This window comes from Schistocerca americana, chromosome 1, assembly GCF_021461395.2.
Source record: "Schistocerca americana isolate TAMUIC-IGC-003095 chromosome 1, iqSchAmer2.1, whole genome shotgun sequence".
NCBI lineage: Eukaryota > Metazoa > Arthropoda > Insecta > Orthoptera > Acrididae > Schistocerca > Schistocerca americana.
In genome coordinates, this window is record NC_060119.1 from 1,123,212,062 (window position 1) to 1,123,234,231 (window position 22,170).

A 22,170-nucleotide genomic window follows, 5' to 3' on the forward strand; every position below is an offset into this window, starting at 1 on the left:
CCTATATTTTTTTAATATAAGTCTTGTAATTCAGTCTGGTGTTCCTTATATTTTTATAAGGCTTTTTTAAAAATATTTATACTCCTCCGTGCATCATATTGTATGTTTTGATTCTAATTCTATCTGGACTTTGGTTTTCTGATCCTTAATTGTGCTACATCTCACTGTATGTCACTTAACCCTTCTAGCAGTTCCACTAAGCTATCCTTAGGAAGTTCTAAAGTTTATTGCTCCTAAATAAGAAATGGGAGAAGCTGTTGGACTTCTAAGTGCCATGTAGTTTCCAGACTCCCCCCAGTCTGTAGCTAAGCAATTTCTCAGCAGTTCCTTTATTGGAGAGAGGCACTGGCAGAAGCTAAGTTATGATAGTAGGCCATGAGTCATGCCTGGATTGCTCAGTCTGTAAGAACATTGGTCACAAAAGGCAAGGTTCCATGTTTGAATGTCAGTCCAGAACAAAGTTTTATTCTGCCCAGAAGTTTCAAGTCCATGTCATTATATACTTAGCCACATTTTATGTTGCAACACACTGGATACAAAAGTAACTTGGTGTTGTCATAAACTGGCCTGATCTGCTGTTTTTTTATACACAGTTAACCAACTTTATGCTTGTCAGATAAAAAATGTATGCAATGAAGTTGATGTGTTTGACAATATATGGACTTTGCAGCTAAGAATTTGATGGAAACAGTCACACAATTACATACAATACTTAACACTGTAAATAAGGAGTCATTTTGGCTGTGATATCATGTGCTCAATGAAATTTGCAATAAAACAAAATGATGGAAAAATGCTGATAGTAAATGAAAAGTTATATATTATTTTTCACACACTAATTTTTAAACATGTACTGCTACTGTTCTTTAGTGAACTGATGACAAATAGAAAGAATGGAAAACTCAGTTATTCGTGTTTAAAATGATCACATGATAATCATGGAGCAGCTCTCACTGTACAAAGCACATTTGTTACAAAAAGCACAAATATCCTTCAGGCTCAGTTGGCAGCCCTTATTGGCAAATAACACTGAGCAAATGGGTCATACTTTTAATTGTATGTTAGCTTTCTAAAAACCTCTCCTAACATTCATGTGGAGTTGCCTATTCTGACCACTCAGAAGGTCATTCCTATAAATGAAACACTTTGACGTTAATTAATGATTAAACCATTGGCCACATAAAAAAATGTAAGAGGAATTTTCATCTTACATTTTTTGTACATTCTTTGAGTGACATGCCCAAATAAATTAAAAGGTAATTGTGAATAACTTGTTTTTTTTAATAGATTTAAATAACTTCATTGAGAGTTATGTATTATGTTTTGCAAAGGATATTTTGGACAACATTGCTAACATATACTGGAAAAATAAAGCTTAAAATGTTAGTGATATACTTAAGGTTTTGTGATGGATGATCGAGTTATCAAATTATTTCCTTAGCAAAATTGTCAGTTGTTAAGCAATCACAAAACTTTTTGATAACTTGAGCTTATAATATTGGATTTTGACATGCAAATCCACTGAAGTAGTGTCAAATAAAGACTTTTATCAGATTGATGAACTCCCTGGAAGGGGATTCCCAGCCAACAATGCCACATAAGGGTTTCACTAGAGTTTGTAAATGTCTAGTTTTGTAAAAATATTGTTTATTTATGGGCTTCTGACCAAATTGTGTTACTTTGTCACAATTTGTAATATCAGATTGTCCATTTTCATATTTCATTAATATTATCAAAAATTAATTTGTTTTATTATAATGTCTCAGATCAAGAACCCTAGGCAAAATATGTTTTGTAAAACTTCAGACTGATTATAAATTGTAAGCCTTTATGGGATATTACTAGACACAGGGCACTGCAACATCATTTGCTACCATATGATGCTCCCTATATTCTGACACCATTACTCAAGTGCCCCTGGCCCTGTGTTTTCGAAGTTCTTTTAGCTGAATAAGAATCAATGGTACAATATGGGATACTGTCAACAAGGAGACTCAAAAAACAGAGATGAGTAGGAGCAGATGTAACTAAGAGGAAATGATCATTTATAACATATGTACACTGTGTTGGCAAACTTTTTAACAAACATTTCATAACTGTTACTGTAAAGACAGGGTTTTCAGGTCCACCAAGCTACCAAGGAATGTCTAATCCCACCCATAATGAACAACTTTAGCAATATGAAAAAAGTAATGTAGAAAATAAAATCTTTAAAAACCTAAAATTCTAGTGGTTATGATAAAACATCAACAAAGTTAACATGAGAGTGTGGTTCTAAGTTTGGTAACATTTTAATTCATTTGTGTAACAATTCATTTTTTGACAGAAATATGTTGAAGTTAAGTGTCTGTATAAGAAAGAAGATAAAGAAATGTCATCAGATTCGGTCCAATTTCCCTTTTGCTGGCATTCCTGAAAATTTTATACAAATTAATACACTTTCAGATTCTTAATTATATGATTACAAATAAATAGCAAGAAAAATTCTGACAGAATGAAAATGATTTAGGAGTAAGGGAAACCAAAAGCATTGATTTGGCACACAATAAAGGAAGGAGCACTTTGCTAGCTTTCAGAAGAAATCCTTTAACAAGCTAGTGTACAAATACATATGCTACCTCCCCATCCCCCACCTCCCCACACACATGCTCACTCCCACACACCTACATCGTGCTGACTGGACACACAATGCTGGGATTGCAGTTCAGCTGTGGTGGTAGTTGTCAGGTATAGTGGGTAGGAAGAGAAAGAGGTGAGAAGTATGAGAAGGGTTTGGGAGTGAGTAGCTGTGGCTCACAAGATGGTAACATGTTTGCAGAACAGGAAGTGGGGGAGATGCTACACACAGGCATTGGAGCCAGTGTGTTTATGTGGAACACAGTGAAGATGATGGGAAAGTTTGGACTGGGAGGGCTGGGCAGGAGAAGGGAAACTGTTGGACAAAGTGTTGGGGGAGTGGATTAGCAGAGATTGAGGCCAGGAGGATTATGAGAGCAAAAGATGTGTTGAGGGATAACACCCATCTACATTGTCCAGGAAAGGTGATGCTTAAATCATGTTCCACACCCATGAGAATCATCTTATTTATTGGGTCTATGGAATGAAAGCTAAATCTCATTTAATCTAATAGCCTACTGGTATATTCTATGATCTGTCAAATGCATTTCACTGTATAAATCACAATATCCTTTTATGTACATTAGGATGTTATGGCGTAACACCAGAAAAATGGTTCAAATCATATCCCTCTGACAGATAACAAAGGGTATCAATTTAAAAAAGTCCTTTACTGAGCAATCAGTCATCATTCAAATGGTAACTAATTACATGTGGTGTCCCACAAGGTCCCATCTTAAGGCACTTACTTACCATAGATCTGTAAGATTTCTGGATGTGAAGTTTATTTCACTTGTAGTATAGCTAACAAGGGAACCTCCCCATCACACCCCCCTCAGATTTAGTTATAAGTTGGCACAGTGGATAGGCCTTGAAAAACTGAACACAGATCAATCGAGAAAACAGGAAGAAGTTATGTGGAACTGTGAAAAAAAATAAGCAAAATATACAAACTGAGTAGTTCATGCGCAAGATAGGCAACATCAAGGGAAAGTCAAGGCTCAGGAGCGCCGTGGTCCCATGGTTAGCGTGAGCAGTTGCGGAATGAGAGGTCCTTGGTTCAAGCCTTCCTTCGAGCGACAATTTTTTTTTTTTTATTTTCAGACAATTATCAAAGTTCAGGCACTCACACATAATCAACTTCGTTCTCCAAAATTCTGGGACATGTTCAGATTTGCTTGGACATATGGAGGATTTGACAGTCTACACAAGGAAAAATCAGAAAACGTTAAAAACCGTTAAAAACATATGTTTTGACAGAGCATAGGGAAACCTCTGCGACAGTGAAACTGTTGCATTCATTTGTTGCAGTGTAGTGACACACTCTTATGTATTCATCACTTTTTTGGAAGTGATTATCACATCCACAAGAAAACCTAAATCGGGGAAGGTAAAACCCATTCGCCAAGTGTACAAGTTAGGTGGGTCGACAACATATTCCTGTCATGTGACGCACATGCCGTTACCAGTGTCGTATAGAATATATCAGACGTGTTTTCCTGTGGAGGAATCAGTTGACCTATGACCTTGCGATCAAATGTTTTTGATTCCCATTGGAGAGGCACGTCCTTTCGTCTTCTAATCGCACGGTTTTGCGGTGCGGTCGCAAAACACAGACACTAAACTTGTTACAGTCAACAGAAACGTCAATGAACGAACGGACAGATCATAACTTTGCGAAAATAAAATTTTCGCTCGAGGGAAGACTTGAACCGAGGACCTCTCGTTCGGCAGCCGCTCAAGGTAACCAAGGGACCACGGCGCTCCTGAGCTCAGTCTCGTCCTTGATGTTGCCTATCATCCACATGGACTACTCAGTTTGTATATTTTGCTTATTTTTTTCATAGTTCCACACAACTTCTTCCTGTTTTCTTGATTGATCTGTGTTCAGTTTTTCAAGGACTATCCCCTGTGCCAACTTATAACTAAATCTGAGGGGGGTGCGATGGGGAGGTTCCCTTGTAAGTAGTAGCTTTCATCATTGCAGCAGCAAACTGAAGCACACTTTTTTGTGAGCTAGTGCACTTTCTGATAAGAAGCAACATATTTCTAATTTCCTCTGTGCTTTTTAGTGCAAACTCCTGAATTTCAGATATGTTTGTGCATCTATCAGGAAAAATTGTTTTTATTAATTGTGTAGTGTATAGTACTGCTCTTGCATCACAAGAGGCATTTGTTTTTGTTTGAAGAGCCACTTACAGTTGCTAGTCTGTTCAGTAGAGTGGCAGCTTCCATCAATGCAGCAGCATGTCGAAGTATACTACACTCCTGGAAATTGAAATAAGAACACCGTGAATTCATTGTCCCAGGAAGGGGAAACTTTATTGACACATTCCTGGGGTCAGATACGTCACATGATCACACTGACAGAACCACAGGCACATAGACACAGGCAACAGAGCATGCACAATGTCGGCACTAGTACAGTGTATATCCACCTTTCGCAGCAATGCAGGCTGCTATTATCCCATGGAGACGATCGTAGAGATGCTGGATGTAGTCCTGTGGAACGGCTTGCCATGCCATTTCCACCTGGCGCCTCAGTTGGACCAGCGTTCGTGCTGGACGTGCAAACCGCGTGAGACGACGCTTCATCCAGTCCCAAACATGCTCAATGGGGGACAGATCCGGAGATCTTGCTGGCCAGGGTAGTTGACTTACACCTTCTAGAGCACGTTGGGTGGCACGGGATACATGCGGACGTGCATTGTCCTGTTGGAACAGCAAGTTCCCTTGCCGGTCTAGGAATGGTAGAACGATGGGTTCGATGACGGTTTGGATGTACCGTGCACTATTCAGTGTCCCCTCGACGATCACCAGTGGTGTACGGCCAGTGTAGGAGATCGCTCCCCACACCATGATGCCGGGTGTTGGCCCTTTGTGCCTCGGTCGTATGCAGTCCTGATTGTGGCGCTCACCTGCACGGCGCCAAACATGCATACGACCATCATTGGCACCAAGGCAGAAGCGACTCTCATCGCTGAAGACGACACGTCTCCATTCGTCCCTCCATTCACGCCTGTCGCGACACCACTGGAGGCGGGCTGCACGATGCTGGGGCGTGAGCGGAAGACGGCCTAACGGTGTGCGGGACCGTAGCCCAGCTTTATGGAGACGGTTGCGAATGGTCCTCGCCGATACCCCAGGAGCAACAGTGCCCCTAATTTGCTGGGAAGTGGCGGTGCGGTCCCCTACGGCACTGCGTAGGATCCTACGGTCTTTGCGTGCATCCGTGCGTCGCTGCGGTCCGGTCCCAGGTCGACGGGCATGTGCACTTTCCGCCGACCACTGGCGACAACATCGATGTACTGTGGAGACCTCACGCCCCACGTGTTGAGCAATTCGGCGGTACGTCCACCCGGCCTCCCGCATGCCCACTATACGCCCTCGCTCAAAGTCCGTCAACTGCACATACGGTTCACGTCCACGCTGTCGCGGCATGCTACCAGTGTTAAAGACTGCGATGGAGCTCTGTATGCCACGGCAAACTGGCTGACAATGACGGCGGCGGTGCACAAATCCTGCGCAGCTAGCGCCATTCGACGGCCAACACCACGGTTCCTGGTGTGTCTGCTGTGCCGTGCGTGTGATCATTGCTTGTACAGCCCTCTCGCAGTGTCCGTAGCAAGTATGGTGGGTCTGACACACCTGTGTCAATGTGTTCTTTTTTCCATTTCCGGGAGTGTATTTCAGTTGTGGGTAAACACAACTTCACAGAAGAGGTGACTTATTTTGAATTTCCTCTGCACACTTTAGTTTAACTGTTGGATTTCATGTGAGTTTATGTATTTATCAGGCACAGTTCCGTGTTTTAATAACTCTCTTGAGTATACTTCTTCCATCTTTAGTATGGATAGTGACTGTGATTATCAAGTTTAGGTGCAAGCTGAGTTAATGATCCCCAGCTCCAGGTGGTGCTAGTTTGTCACACAGTGGGGAGCAGACATGGGGATCCAAGAGAGATTGTAAAAAAGGCAGGTGGTTCTTTTCAGCTGTTATGTGTTTCTTCCCTCCAAAATTTTATTTTTTTGCAAATACCTTCAGTAGTCTCATTTTTATGACATGTGCAGATCACACAAAATCTTGGTTATTAACTCAAGGCTTAGCCAACTTGACTTTATTATCTATCACATTTGTTTAGTTAATGAGAAGCCATTGGTTTAATTAGTTTACCTAAAAGCTGTGCTAATTACAAACATCAGTAATTTCAGATTTTGTTAGCATTGTTAATACAAGACAAGGAACGTAATGAGGTCAAATTTTTATCTACCAAAGTTTACATTGTTTTTCTTCAAATGACAGTACTGTCCCCTTCAAATTAATTCCCTTCTGCAGTTGTACACTAGTGGAGTCTTTGTTCCCAATCTTGGTAGCGGAACTGAAAGGGTTGAACTGGTAGGGCCTTTAACATTGTGGCGATTCCTCCTGCTTTTAATTCTTCCTTTGTTGATTGTTGTCCTCAGTGTCAACATACTGTGTTGCTACACTGGCTGAAAAATGGGTTGTGTTGATTCTGACACTGACGCTATAAATTATGTAGCCGACATATGCACAGTTACGTTTTATAGTACTTCAATTTAACTGTTCACAACCTTCTAATAATACACAGTTATATGGCCAGTGCTCTATTCTTTAACTTTTGATAAGCCTCAGATAAGCCTCATTATTAGTTAGCAGGCGAAACTCCACATACCACTACAATAATTTCCTGTTGAACATCTACGAGCAGTAAAATCTAACCACAAAGTTCACAGTTCTTTAAAAAAACCAGGTATGTATGGAGTAGACACGGTCACTGTTTTTACACACAGCCTAATTGTTTAACACTTATTTCACAATTAATTTGAAGCATTGTTGTTGTTCTAACCAGCACAGGATACTTGTCTGAAACTCGACCGTGGACTGACTGGCTCATGACCAAACATCAGGCCCTTGTATATCATCACAATAATAGGTGCTGAAATAACATATTGTTTGAAGTTAAATTTACAGAAATTACAATTAAAACTTAAGTCATTAAATTAACTGAATCTATTACCTTATCAAAATTCGTCAAACATTCTGCTACATGAAAAATCTAAATATTGTTGTCTAATACTGCATAAGCTGTTAATACAAATAGTACCCAAGACTGGTGTGGTTTCTTGATTTGATTACATCTATTTTGTCACTGTCTGCTAGATAAAACAAAATAGGCCTTTCTAACACTGCAGAAATTGTAACACACACCAAATAAACGAGACTGTTTTGTCACAAATGGTCATTTTTATAACATGACAGAATATAATTTATGAAGACCAATATAAAATGGCTAATAGGCCTTCTACAAGCAAAAAGATTTATGTTAGAAAATAGTTTCATATTTCATTCATACGCTCCAGTTTCTCACGCATGAGATCAAAAAGTAGTAGTACAAAATTTTTATATAAATTTGGAATCGTCATATTCTTCCCTAATTTGTGTATGGCCCTGTTTCTTCTCCTTCCTTGTTCTAACAAACAATTTTGTCATGACTAATTCTGGAACTATTCCTGACTTTGTCAAAACTTATTCGCCGGTTAACTTCACTAACCCTGCCAGAATCACCAGTTTAGTTATCCCTGATTATTCTCCAGTTAGGCATTGTTATGTTCGTACAAACCATTTTCTGTGCTACTTCCAGAATAGAACTTAAGCAGCTGCTAGACGGGGACTATACAACTGGTCCTTACTAGTGTAGCAATCTGGCCAAAAATTTTCTGACAAAATTTCATTTTCCTTGATACACCGAGAGGATAATAGGATAATATGTAATCTTTCTTACCTGTTATTCCTGTCAGTCATTTATTTCCACTATGATAGTCTGCATCTGTGGATTTGCCTAGTAATTATAACAGTGCTGATCACTCGCAAACCCAATCAACAACATTATCAGACAGCGATTGGCATTCACTCCTTCGGCTTTACTCTGCTCAGCTTGTTTAGCCCGGTCCCCTTTTGCCTGCAGGAAAGTTTATTTCTAGATGCGATGATGATTCCTCTGACAGAGACATCACATACACCATGCATGCATTCAAAAATCAGCTTATGATTTTTTTTTACTGTGGGAGCAAACTGCTGATGTCATTGGTCCCTGGGCTTACACACTGCTTAATCTAACATAAACCAGCTTACGCTAAGGACAACACGTACATCCATGCCTGAGGGAGGATTCAAACCTCCAATGGGGGAGAGGGGGTGGTGATGGGGTGGGGGGTGGGGTGTTGGGGTGAGGGGGGGGGGGGGAGCCATGTAAACTGTGACAAGTCACCTTAGACCACATGGCTACCCTAGGTGGCTTATGATTCATTCAGAAATCAACTTACAGAGTGTGTTCAAAAACCAACAGGGATGCGCATCAGAATCAAATGAGTAATCCCCACCACCTCCCTCATAGATCTTGGCCTGCTGCACATGTGTGAATCTGGCAGTAAAATTTTTACCGGTTGCATCGAGCTGCATGCTGCAACTGCTTACACAGCCAACAGCCACATTTCTGTAGCCAGAAATGGGAGAAGGTACTACTCATATGCCACTCAACTGCGCATGCACGTGAGCTCACTCATAACTGCTAAAATTAATCTAATGTAAACAGTTGTGACATCATACTCATTGGAGGCAATTTGTTGTTATGAAGCATTGCATAGACTTCCTAAAGCCTTTGACACATTTTGCTATTGGCAAAAGTTTGTATGAGCATTGTGTTTTGTTGTTGTATATGGCATATTTCCCTTGCAATTTACGTTTTAATTTCGATTTTTTTCTTGTTCACGTTTTATTATTGCAGTATTATTCTGAGTAGCGAGATACAGTAGTATCCTATGTTAGAGTATCAATTCTTACCAGTGAAAGCCACAAAATTTTAACTGTAAACTAAAACAACAAAAAATTCATGGAATTCTAAAAAATTCCTTGGTTTTTCCTGGTTTTCTCTGGGATAAAAAAATTCTCAGGTTTTTCCCAGATCTCCCTGTTGTCCCAGGTTGTATACATTCTGCGTGAACACGTATATATATATGGATTTCCCTAGTAATTATAACAGTGCTGATCATTCGCAAACCCAATCAACAACATTATCAGACAGCGATTGGCATTCACTCCTTCGGCTTTACTCTGCTCAGCTTGTTTAGCCCGATCCCCTTTTGCCTGCAGGAAAGTTTATTTCTAGATGCGATGATGATTCCTCTGACAGAGACATCTCACATATATATATATATATATATATATATATATATATATATATATATATATATATATATATATATATATATATATATATATATATATAAAAAAACAAAGATGTGTGACTATTCTTTCTTCATATATATATATATATATATATATGAAGAAAGAATAGTGGCAAAGGTGCCATTCTCGGATCTGAATGTAGCTGATGGCACCTTTAGTGTGCTGAAACCGGTTATCCAGTAAACAGTATTTAAGCGATCTTGGCTTTTGAATTATTTCTACAACGTACAACAAGCTGAGGAAACTCAAGAACCAGCTATGGCCATGAGTTAGTAAAGAAGTGCCACACGGGGCTGAGGTAGTACACGCAACCAAAGCCCAAAGGGCAGCTTTATATGCTCAAAATGCGACTCCAAGTGAAAAACTAAACTCAGTACATTCTCAATTAAATAATCAGAGTGAAACCTTAAGTAGTCAAGTGACAAATATAGGTTTGTTAAATAACAAAGCAAAGAATTTAGTAATCCATCTCTGCCCAAACTCTTTACGTTTACAAATGTCTGCTTGTGACTGTGTCTGTGCGAATGGATATGCGTGTGTGTGCGAGTGTATACCTGCCCTTTTTTCCCCCTAAGGTAAGTCTTTCCGCTCCCGGGATTGGAATGACTCCTTACATTTACATCTACATTTACATTTATACTCCGCAAGCCACCCAACGGTGTGTGGCGGAGGGCACTTTACGTGCCACTGTCATTACCTCCCTTTCCTGTTCCAGTCGCGTATGGTTCGCGGGAAGAACGACTGTCTGAAAGCCTCCGTGCGAGCTCTAATCTCTCTAATTTTACATTCGTGATCTCCTCGGGAGGTATAAGTAGGGGGAAGCAATATATTCGATACCTCATCCAGAAACGCACCCTCTCGAAATCTGGCGAGCAAGCTACACCGCGATGCAGAGCGCCTCTCTTGCAGAGTCTGCCACTTGAGTTTATTAAACATCTCCGAAACGCTATCACGGTTACCAAATAACCCTGTGACGAAACGCGCCGCTCTTCTTTGGATCTTCTCTATCTCCTCCGTCAAACCGATCTGGTACGGATCCCACACTGATGAGCAATACTCAAGTATAGGTCAAACGAGTGTTTTGTAAGCCACCTCCTTTGTTGATGGACTACATTTTCTAAGCACTCTCCCAATGAATCTCAACCTGGTACCCGCCTTACCAACAATTAATTTTATATGATCATTTCACTTCAAATCGTTCCGCACGCATACTCCCAGATATTTTACAGAAGTAACTGCTACCAGTGTTTGTTCCGCTATCATATAATCATACAATAAAGGATCCTTCTTTCTATGTATTCGCAATACATTACATTTGTCTATGTTAAGGGTCAGTTGCCACTCCCTGCACCAAATGCCTATCCGCTGCAGATCTTCCTGCATTTCACTACAATTTTCTAATGCTGCAACTTCTCTGTATACTACAGCATCATCCGCGAAAAGCCACATGGAACTTCCGACACTATCTACTAGATCATTTATATATATTGTGAAAAGCAATGGTCCCATAACACTCCCCTGTGGCACGCCAGAGGTTACATTAACGTCTGTAGACGTCTCTCCATTGATAACAACATGCTGTGTTCTGTTTGCTAAAAACTCTTCAATCCAGCCACACAGCTGGTCTGATATTCCATAGGCTCTTACTTTGTTTATCAGGCGACAGTGAGGAACTGTATCGAACGCCTTCCGGAAGTCAAGAAAAATAGCATCTACCTGGGAGCCTGTATCTAATATTTTCTGGGTCTCATGAACAAATAAAGCGAGTTGGGTCTCACACGATCGCTGTTTCCGGAATCCATGTTGATTCCTACATAGTAGATTCTGGGTTTCCAAAAACGACATGATACTCGAGCAAAAAACATGTTCTAAAATTCTACAACAGATCGACGTCAGAGATATAGGTCAATAGTTTTGCGCATCTGCTCGACGACCCTTCTTGAAGACTGGGACTATCTGTGCTCTTTTCCAATCATTTGGAACCCTCCGTTCCTCTAGAGACTTGCGGTACACGGCTGTTAGAAGGGGGGCAAGTTCTTTCGCGTACTCTGTGTAGAATCGAATTGGTATCCCGTCAGGTCCAGTGGACTTTCCTCTATTGAGTGATTCCAGTTGCTTTTCTATTCCTTGGACACTTACTTTGATGTCAGCCATTTTTTCGTTTGTGCGAGGATTTAGAGAAGGAACTGCAGTGCGGTCTTCCTCTGTGAAACAGATTTGTAAAAAGGTGTTTAGTATTTCAGCTTTACGCGTGTCATCCTCTGTTTCAATGCCATCATCATCCCGTAGTGTCTGGATATGCTGTTTCGAGCCACTTACTGATTTAACGTAAGACCAGAACTTCCTAGGATTTTCTGTCAAGTCGGTACATAGAATTTTACTTTCGAATTCACTGAACGCTTCACGCATAGCCCTCCTTACGCTAACTTTGACATCGTTTAGCTTCTGTTTGTCTGAGAGGTTTTGGCTGCGTTTAAACTTGGAGTGGAGCTCTCTTTGCTTTCGCAGTAGTTTCCTAACTTTGTTGTTGTACCACGGTGGGTTTTTCCCGTCCCTCACAGTTTTACTCGGCACGTACCTGTCTAAAACGCATTTTACGATTGCCTTGAACTTTTTCCATAAACACTCAACATTGTCAGTGTCGGAACAGAAATTTTCGTTTTGATCTGTTAGGTAGTCTGAAATCTGCCTTCTATTACTCTTGCTAAACAGATAAACCTTCCTCCCCTTTTTTATATTCCTACTAACTTCCATATTCAGGGATGCTGCAATGGCCTTATGATCACTGATTCCCTGTTCTGTACATATAGAATCGAAAAGTTCAGGTCTGTTTGTTATCAGTAGGTCCAAGATGTTATCTCCATGAGTCGTTTCTCTGTTTAATTGCTCGAGGTAATTTTTGGATAGTGCACTCAGTATAATGCCACTCGATGCTCTGTCCCTACCACCCATCCTAAACATCCGAGTGTCCCAGTCTATATCTGGTAAATTGAAATCTCGACCTAAGACTATAACATGCTGAGAAAATTTATGTGAAATGTATTCCAAATTTTCTCTCAGTTGTTCTGCCACTAGTGCTGCTGAGTCGGGAGGTCGGTAAAAGGAGCCAATTATTAACCTAGTTCGGTTGTTGAGTGTAACCTCCACCCATAATAATTCACAGGAACTATCCACTTCTACTTCACTACAGGATAAACTACTACTAACAGCGACAAACATGCCACCACCGGTCGCATGCAATCTATCCTTTCTAAACACCGTCTGTACCTTTGTAAAAATTTCGGCAGAATTTATCTCTGGTTTAAGCCAGCTTTCTGTACCTATAACGATTTCAGCTTCGGTGCTTTCTATCAGGGCTTGAAGTTCTGGTACTTTACCAACGCAGCTTCGACAGTTGACAATTACAATACCGATTGCTGCTTGGTCCCCGCATGTCCTGACTTTGCACTGCACCCGTTGAGGCTCTTGCCCTTTCTGTACTTGCCCAAGGCCATCTAACCTCTCCCTCAAAACCCACATCCTTTCGTCTTTCCCTCTCCTTCCCTCTTAACTGATGAAGCAACGTTTGGAGACATGAGAGGCTTATGAAGCAGTATATATTCATATGACAAATGAGATTTGTAATATGTCTGAAGTTCAAATATACGTCATTACTTGATGCCAATGAAATTGGTATGTCTATTTTTATAAATAGAGAGAGTCTTAAGAAATTCCTGTACCTAGCAGCATACTTCAGAGAAGAAAGTGAAAGAGAGTTTGCAGCAGCAGGCTAACCAGCAAGGAAAGTCGGCCAAGCATGTCAAGTAAGTAATCTCGTAAAAGAAGATGAAGTTAGTATATTAACTTCACACTTAAATTGTCGTCCAAAGCTGTTAGATTATCTGTGCATAAATTATAATAGATGAGACTCAATCTGGCCATAAACAGTAGTTCATTCAGCAATCAAAGTGCAGGTAAAGTCTCTGACCTGCATATGGCTATGATTCACCTGGTCAGTCCACTACTGTGGATTCCCCTGGGTACCACCTGCACCACTCACCTTGGTCAAGTGGGAGGTTGTTCTGAGAAGTGCCAGGCAGAAAAGACTTCCCAGAGGCTAATCTAAATGCCTCCCTGGTTCATCTGATGAACAGGTTTCAGGAATTCTCTGTAACTGATAAATGTCCTGAGCCAAACGCAGTCACTTGCCCTGTTTCAGGGGATATGGAACAGATGCTTTTGGATGTCTCCAAGGGCACATGGTGCAGCCAACCATAGGTAGTGGCTCATAATGGTACTAATGACATGTCTCACTATTGATCAGAAGAGATCCTCTCTGGTTTCAGGTGGCTAATTGAAATGGTAAAGACTGCCAGTCTTGCATGCAAGATGAAGGTATAGCTCATGATCTGTAGCATCATTGACTGTAGACATTTGGTACAGAGCTGAGTGGAGTGTCTGAATCAGAGTGTCAGATGGTTCTGTGAGCATGTAGGCTGCAGACTCCTCAACCTGCACCATAAGTTGGTGGGTTTTTGGGTTCCATGTAATAGGTCACGGGTCCACTACTCACAGGAAGGAGTTACATGGATCGTAGGGGCTGTGTGGAGGGGACTGACTTGTTTTTTAGGTTAGAGTATCTTGGGAAACTACAGAAACAGTATCAGCCTAAAACAATGAAGGTCAAACACAAGACAAGGTTAGGCGTGTCAAAAATCAGCACTATAGTTGTAAATTCCTATAGTCATCTTGGGAAAGAACCAGAACACTAAGTGCTAATAAATGGCACTAGAGCTCAAATTGTTATAAGTATGGAAACCTGGCTAAAGCTGGAGAAAAGTTCAGCCAAATTTTTTACAAAGGATTTTGTTTTTATTTATTTTATTTACGCATCTAGTTCTGTAGGACCAAACTGACGAGCAAATCTCAAAGGTCATGGAATGTGTAAGTACATTAAATTAGAACATAAAAGTAATAACAGATAAAATAAAATGTTTATGAACCCAAAAAAGTCAAGCCTAAGTTTATGTAAATGCAATCAACCATATAGCATAAGAATCAGCTTAATTTTTCAAGGAACTCCTCAACAGAGTAGAAGGAGTGATCCATGAGAAAACTAACTGTGTTCAGAAAGGATGGATCAAATACAGTTGGTGGTAAGTGTTATTCCTGTCAGAAGCAATTTACCTTGTAATAAAATTGATGTAGATAGTTCCTGTGAGTTAGTATGGGTAGAGGTAATACCTGACAACTGGAATAAATTAACAATTGGTTCCTTTTACTGACCTCCTGATGCAGATGATACATTTGCTGAATAGTTCAAAGAAAATTTGTCTCTCATTTCAAATAAGTCCCCATTCACATAACATATATAACAGTTAGTGGTGACTTCAATCTACTCTTGATATGTTGGCAAAAAGACATGTTTAAAGTCAGTGGTAGGCACAAAACGTCCAAATCCATACTGAATGCTTTCTCTGAAAACTATTTTGAACAATTAGTTCAGGAGAGGTCAAATGATTGCGAAAACATACTTGACCTCTCAGCAACAAATAATCCTAGTCAAATAAGGAGCACCATGATGGATACAGAGATTAGCAACCATAGGGCCATTGTAGAAAAACTGAATAACATAACATACAAATCCACCAAAAATAAGGCAAAATATATCTAAAAAATGCCTTCCTAAGAGAAAGACTCCACTCCTTCAAATCTGACTGCTTAACTGTAGACCATATGAGGTTTAAAGTCAAAGAAATATATCAATAGCAATTGAAATATATATACCAAATAAATTAATAAGAGGTGGTACTGATCCCCGTGGTACACAAATAGGTCAGAACAGTATTGCAGAAGCAATGAAAAAAGTATGCCAAGTTTAAAAGTATGCAAAATCCCCAATATTGGTGAGGTATTATAGAGGCTCAACATTTAGTGTTTTTAATAGTTTCCACAGTGAAACTCTTCCTTTAAAATTTGGCAGAAAACCCAAAGAGATACTGATCCCATGTAAAGCATGTCAGCTGCAAGATGCAATCAATAGCTTCACTGTGCAATAGCAGTAGTAATATTACTGATTACAGTGCCACAAAAGCAGAGTTACTAAACATGGTTTTCCAAAATTCCTGCAATGAATAAGATGAAGCAAATATTACATGTTTTGAATCAAGAACAACTGTCAACATGAGGAACTTGGATGTAGATATCCTAAATATAGCAAAGCAGCTTAGATCACTTATAAATAGGAAAATCTTCTGCAGCAAAGATCACTTGGTATTTTTATTTCACAATGACTGGTTTTGACAGAATCTTGCTGTCGTCATTGGATACAATGCACCAAAGATACAGGCACTACAAAGTGAATTTATCACACTGTACAAACCAGCATACCAGTGATACAAGGCACCTAAGTGTTAGTTTACCTTCCTGCAGAATTTCGTATTCACGTCCATAACTGCCACCAACACAATGGGAACACTTCTCCTCATAAGAATGGATGCCATGTTGGCTTGTGAAGTACATAAAAAAAGACTACATAAAATACCCACTGTGCTAACTGTGTGCCCAGGACCATGGGTGATCAAGTAGAAAGTGCAGTCATGGTCCAAGGGCATCACAGGAAAAACTGAGTGATCAAGCAGCTGATGCCAGAGCTGGTGGAATATGCATGCACATTTCAATATTTAACATGTTACAGAAATACACTGGAGAATCAGTAATTGCCACTCTTACATAAGCTACACTGGAGACTCACTGCACCATGGAATTCCAGATTTATTATATGAGGCACTGGAAGTTTGACATCCACATAGATACTAACCTACAGTGGATACTGCCAGCTCTAGCTGTTGTTGTGATCCACACTATTTACTGGTGATCTAGTTATTTCTCCTGTAAGGAAGGGTGGATTTCTAGTCTGTGTGGTTATAATTTGTTTATGACATCTACGCTATGGTGTATGAATCATGGTATACTGCACTAGAATATGATGCATGCTTCGCCTGTTCACGCTAGAGCTGACAGTATTTGCCTTAAGTTAGTATCTATGTTGATGTCAAATACTCAGTGCATCACATGATATATTAATTGATCACACAAGAAATTGCAGGAAACTGGTATATTTTGTGATCTGTCAAAGGCATTTGACTATGTAAATCACAATATCCTTTTAAATAAATTATAATATTATGGTGTAACAGGAAATGCTGGAAAATGGGTCATCATGATCACTTCATAAGATGATCATGTGTCAGGAGTGCACTCTACTCTTACGTCAGTCTCGTCACTCTGCAATCAATCTGTGTGTTAGTGCCTCATTCAGTGCTAGAGGGATGCAGAAGAATGTCTTACCATGTTATCTGCAGTGTGGTTTGCTGTCCCACCTCATACTTGTTGTCCAGAAAGGAATGCATTGGTGTAAGTTCCTTATGGGTGATAGCAGTTGCACAACATGAAGATCTGCTACTCCAAATTACCTGCCAAACACGATTTTCATGAACTCAGCTGCAATGAGGATATATGTATCATCTCACTGCGACATATGAAAATATATGCTGACACAAACCTGGATTCCCTGCTTATTGTGAGTGATCACCTGAAGCACTTTGGCTATCCATACACACTTCCTGCTTATCCCTAACGACCATATGTCACTGTCCATGTCCTTATATCATAGTTTTTGTATGTCTTCTTTGAAGCTTGCAGCTTTTCATGATTGCCACATAAGGAGAATGTCACCACCACAAGGAATTGAGGCCATTTCTATCATCTTATGCTCCATCTCAACTTATGAAACTTACATTTGATTTTATGATCTGCAGCTGTATGAAATATTGTCCAAATTATTCACTGAATGGAAATTTCATGACATCAGTTGCAACTGGTATAGCTGTATTACCCAACTTTGAAATCAGCAACGTAAACATCATGTTCAAATTTATGGAATTCATGTGGCCCAGTTTCTTATGCTTCTCACAAGCACAGTTTTGCTAATTTCACAAAATTTACCAATTTTAATTAGGGTAAATTTGTAAAAATTTATGCTTTTTCTAGTTTCTTTAGTTTAATTTCACCTTTTATGTTAATTTACTGAAAAATCATGAATACCAGGTACAGAAAGAAATGAGATAGGAATTTCAAACATCATGGGATAAAATTTACCTCAAATAATGATTGCAGTACCTAGGGCATAATCTTGCTCACTACATACAACCTGTTTGTTAAATTAATGTACATTAAGAATTCATGTCTGTCTTTTTTGATTATTTACAAGAATTACATTAATTCATAAACATGAACATCAGAATGAGAATGTTAGACATAAAGATTAGTTATTTATTCAGGTGGCACTTAAATGTAATTAAAAATACAGAAACACCATGTACAGGTAAGCATACTGAAGGTAAAGAACTGCTTCCGTCCTTCAAAGGCATGCTGAACTTTTCCATTTCCCCTATACAATCACAGTCGAAATTGCATATAATCTAGTACATCATGAGTCATGTCAGCCCAAGCATAATATGCCAACTGGTAGGCAGTCTTCCCATATTTGTCTTTAGCATTAATATCTGCCCCCGCATTCACCAGAATCTCAAGCATGTCAAATACATCAGGATAGTACCAAGAATCACTGACTGCCAACATCAAGGCTGTTCTACCATCAGCATTCCTCTCATTCACTGGAACATTTGCATCTTCAAGCAAATATTTTGTGCCCATAAAATTTAATGATTGAACTGCAATGTGTAATGGGGAGAATCCCTTGTGGTCATGTGTACTTTCAGTGTGACCATTGTCTATTAGTTTCTTCAGCATTTCCACACTTGACTGTGCTGCACAGTGCAGCAATGTTGTCTCATGCTCAGGATCCCACCAGCAGTCTGACAAGGATATCCCCAAAGAAATCAAATGGTCCAATATCTGTAAATAGAATGTAAGTAAACTATTTAAGATTTCTATTTTCAGAATTAGTGATTCTTTAATAAAAAGTGAAAGCTAAAACAGCCATATGAGCAAGATTATTACAGGATTAATAACAGCTGAATGCAGGCTCTATGTAAAATATTACAAATAATTGTTTAAAAATAGCAAGATATTAAGAGATATGCTTTAAAACATTCAAAATTTATAACATAAATAAAGAAATAATTGACTAAAAGTAGGAAATTTTTTTTTTAAATTACAGCTAAATAAATAAGTGCTAGTTAATTATTTGCATTTCCACTAGATAATAATTGGGACCTCTCACTGTGACATGAAGAGAGAGTGAAAAATATGGCAACATGCTGACCATTACATCATTTCTTGTTTTTTTACATGCATGAAATGTTTTATATTTAATATCCTTAGTTCACACACACACACACACACACAGAAATTAATTTTATTCTAAATTAAATTCTTTAGAGAAGTTCACAGCAGATCAACGATTTTTATGATTGAATCTCTCTCCCTCCTGTCAATATAATGTAATTGGACGGATTAAAAAAACTATTCACCAAGTGGCAGCAGAACACACATATAAAAGAAGGTTATAATTAGGCAAGCTTTCAGAGCCAGTGCCTCCTTTTTCAGGCAGAAGGGGAAGGAAGAGGGGTGACTGAACAGAACTGGAGAGGTCTAGGAAAAGAGATAGATTTCACAAGTCACCGAAAACTGCGGGTCAAGGGAGACTTACTGGACAGGATGTTGGGGACTGCACTGGATGAGATTTGAAAATCTAAGATCTTAAAGATGAAAGACAGGGTAATATTCAAAACAGAGATTACTGCTAAAACATCATGTATGAGTTAATAAGCGTGAATAGCTAAGTGCATTGTATATAACACAGGTGGAAGGGGGGGACAGCGAAAAATAGGGAAGTAAGAAAATTAAAGATGTAGTAAACTAAAAAAGAGTAAAGACAGGAGTAGTTACTGTGAAGAAATGTTGAGACGAAAGAAATCAACGTAAATTAAGGTCAGGTGGTTGGTGAAAACAAAGACATGTTGTAGTAGCAGTTCTGACCTGCGGAGTTATGAGAAACTGGCATCTGGGGGAAGAATCCAGATGGTGTATGAGGTGAAACAGGCACTGAGGTCACGATTGTTATGTTGTAGAGCATGCTCTGCAACATGATAGTGTGTGTTGCCAGTATTTATCCTCTGCCTATGCTGATTCATCCTAACTGATAATCTGGTGGTAATCATGCTGATGTAAGAGGCTGAACAGGTTTACATAACAATTGGTATATGATGCGTCATTTCACAGGTGGTTCTCTCTTTGATAGTGTATGTTTTGTCAGTTACAGGGCTGGTATAGATGTTAGTAGAAGGGTGCATAGAGCAAGTCTTGATGCAGGGACGGCCACAGGGGTAGGAGCCATAGGGTAGGGAGATGGGTGCAGAAGGAGCATAGGGTCTGACAATAATATTGCGAAGATTGGGAGAGCAACAAAAAGCTATTGTAGGTGTAGTGGGCAAAATTTCAGACAGAATGGATGTCATTTCAGCAAAGGATTATAGAAAGTCATGGCCTTGACAGAGTAGCTGATTAATACAATGAAGACCAGGATAATACTGAATGACCAGTGTTGTGCTCCAAAGTTGTTTTTGGAGGGATCAGCAGTGATTGGATGTGATGGCCCAGGAAATCTGCTTTTGAACTAGGCTGGTGGGGTAATTATGTCCAGTGAAATCTGAGGTGAGAATGGTGGTGTATTCCTGTGAAGAGTCTGCATCTGCGCAAATACGTTTGCCTTGAATGCCAAGGCTGTATGGGATAAAATTTTTTACATGGAAAGGATGGCAAGAGTCAAAATGTAAGTACTGCTGTTTGTTAGTAGGTTTAACATGGGCAGAAGTGTGTAGCCTTCTGTGAGGATGAAATAGACATCAAGGAAAGTGGCATGGGATTCAGAATAGGACCATGTGAAATTTAGTTGGGGGGAAGGTATTCAGAAAGTCCAGAAATTTTAACAGGTCAGCCTCACCATGAGTCCATATGATAAAGCTGTCATCAATGTATCTAAACCAAACCAGGAGCTGAAGACTTATGGATCCCAGGAAAAGGTTGATATAGGAAGGAGCCATCCTGGCTCCCACAGCTGTACCCTGATCTGTTTGTATGTCTGCCCCTCAAAGGCAAAGTAGTTGTAAGTATAAAGTTGATTAAGGTGAGTAGGAAGGATCTTAGCAAGAAGGTAAGATGTGAGGGTGCACGGTTTGGATGGGGTGAGAAGTTCTATGGATTGATGTTGTAATGATCTTTAAAACATTACTACTTAGCATATCATTCTCAATGGAGAGAAGTCTTCTGAAGTAAGAGTGATTTCAGGTGTGCTGCAGGGGAGTGTCATAGGACCATTGCTATTCACAATGTATATAAATGACCTTGTGGATAACATCGGAAGTTCTCTGAGGCTTTTTACGGATGATGCTGTAGTATAACGTGATGTTGTAACAATGGAAAAATTGTATTGAAATACAGGAGGATCTGCAACAAATTGACGCTTGGTGCAGGGAATAGCAAATGAATCTCAATGTAGATAAGTGTAATGTGCTGCAAATAGATAGAAAGAAAGATCCTTTATCATTTAGCTACAATATAGCAGGTCAGCAACTGGAAGCAGTTAATTCCATAAATTATCTGAGAGTAGGCATTAGGAGTATTTAAAATGGAATGACCATATAAAATTAATCGTCAGTAAATCAGATGACAGACTGAGTTTCTTTAGAAGAATCTTAAGGAAATTCTGTCTGAAAACAAAGGAAGTAGGTTACAGTACACTTGTTCACCCACTGCTTGAATGCTGCTCACCAGTGTGGGATCCATACCAGATAGGGTTGATAGAGGAGATAGAGAAGATCCAATGGAGAGCAGCACGCTTCGTTACAGGATCATTTAGTAATCATGAAAGCATTAGGGAGATGATAGATAAACCCCAGTGGAAGACTCTGCAAGAGAGATTCTCAATAGCTTGGTATGGGCTTTTGTTGAAGTTTTGAGAACATACCTTCACTGAGGAGTCAAGCAGTGTATTGCTCCCTCCTATGTATATCTCACGAAGAGACCATGAGGATAAAATCGGAGAGATTAGAGCCCACACAGAGGCATAATGACAATATTTCTTTCCACGAACAATACGAGACTGGAATAGAGGGGAGAACCGATAGAGGTACTCAAAGTACCCTCCGCCATACACCGTTGGGTGGCTTGTGGAGTATGGATGTAGATGTAGATGTAGATAAAAGACCCCAGGAAGCACTTAATCGTATGATAAATACATGGATGCATATATGCATGGTATAGGACAGTTTATAATGATCCTGG

At 39.6% G+C, this 22,170-nt stretch overlaps 1 protein-coding gene across 1 annotated transcript in view; it reads right to left on the reverse strand.

The window, feature by feature from the left end:
• Positions 1-18,085: 18,085 nt before the first annotated feature.
• The window catches only part of LOC124551018 (serine/threonine-protein phosphatase 6 regulatory ankyrin repeat subunit C-like), a 404,623-nt gene continuing 400,538 nt past the window's right edge, over positions 18,086-22,170 (reverse strand). The window contains exon 23 of the mRNA XM_047125868.1: positions 18,086-18,780. Within this exon, the coding sequence (XP_046981824.1) occupies positions 18,322-18,780 (459 nt within the window). The 3' untranslated portion in view covers positions 18,086-18,321. The remainder of the gene's footprint in view (positions 18,781-22,170) is intronic.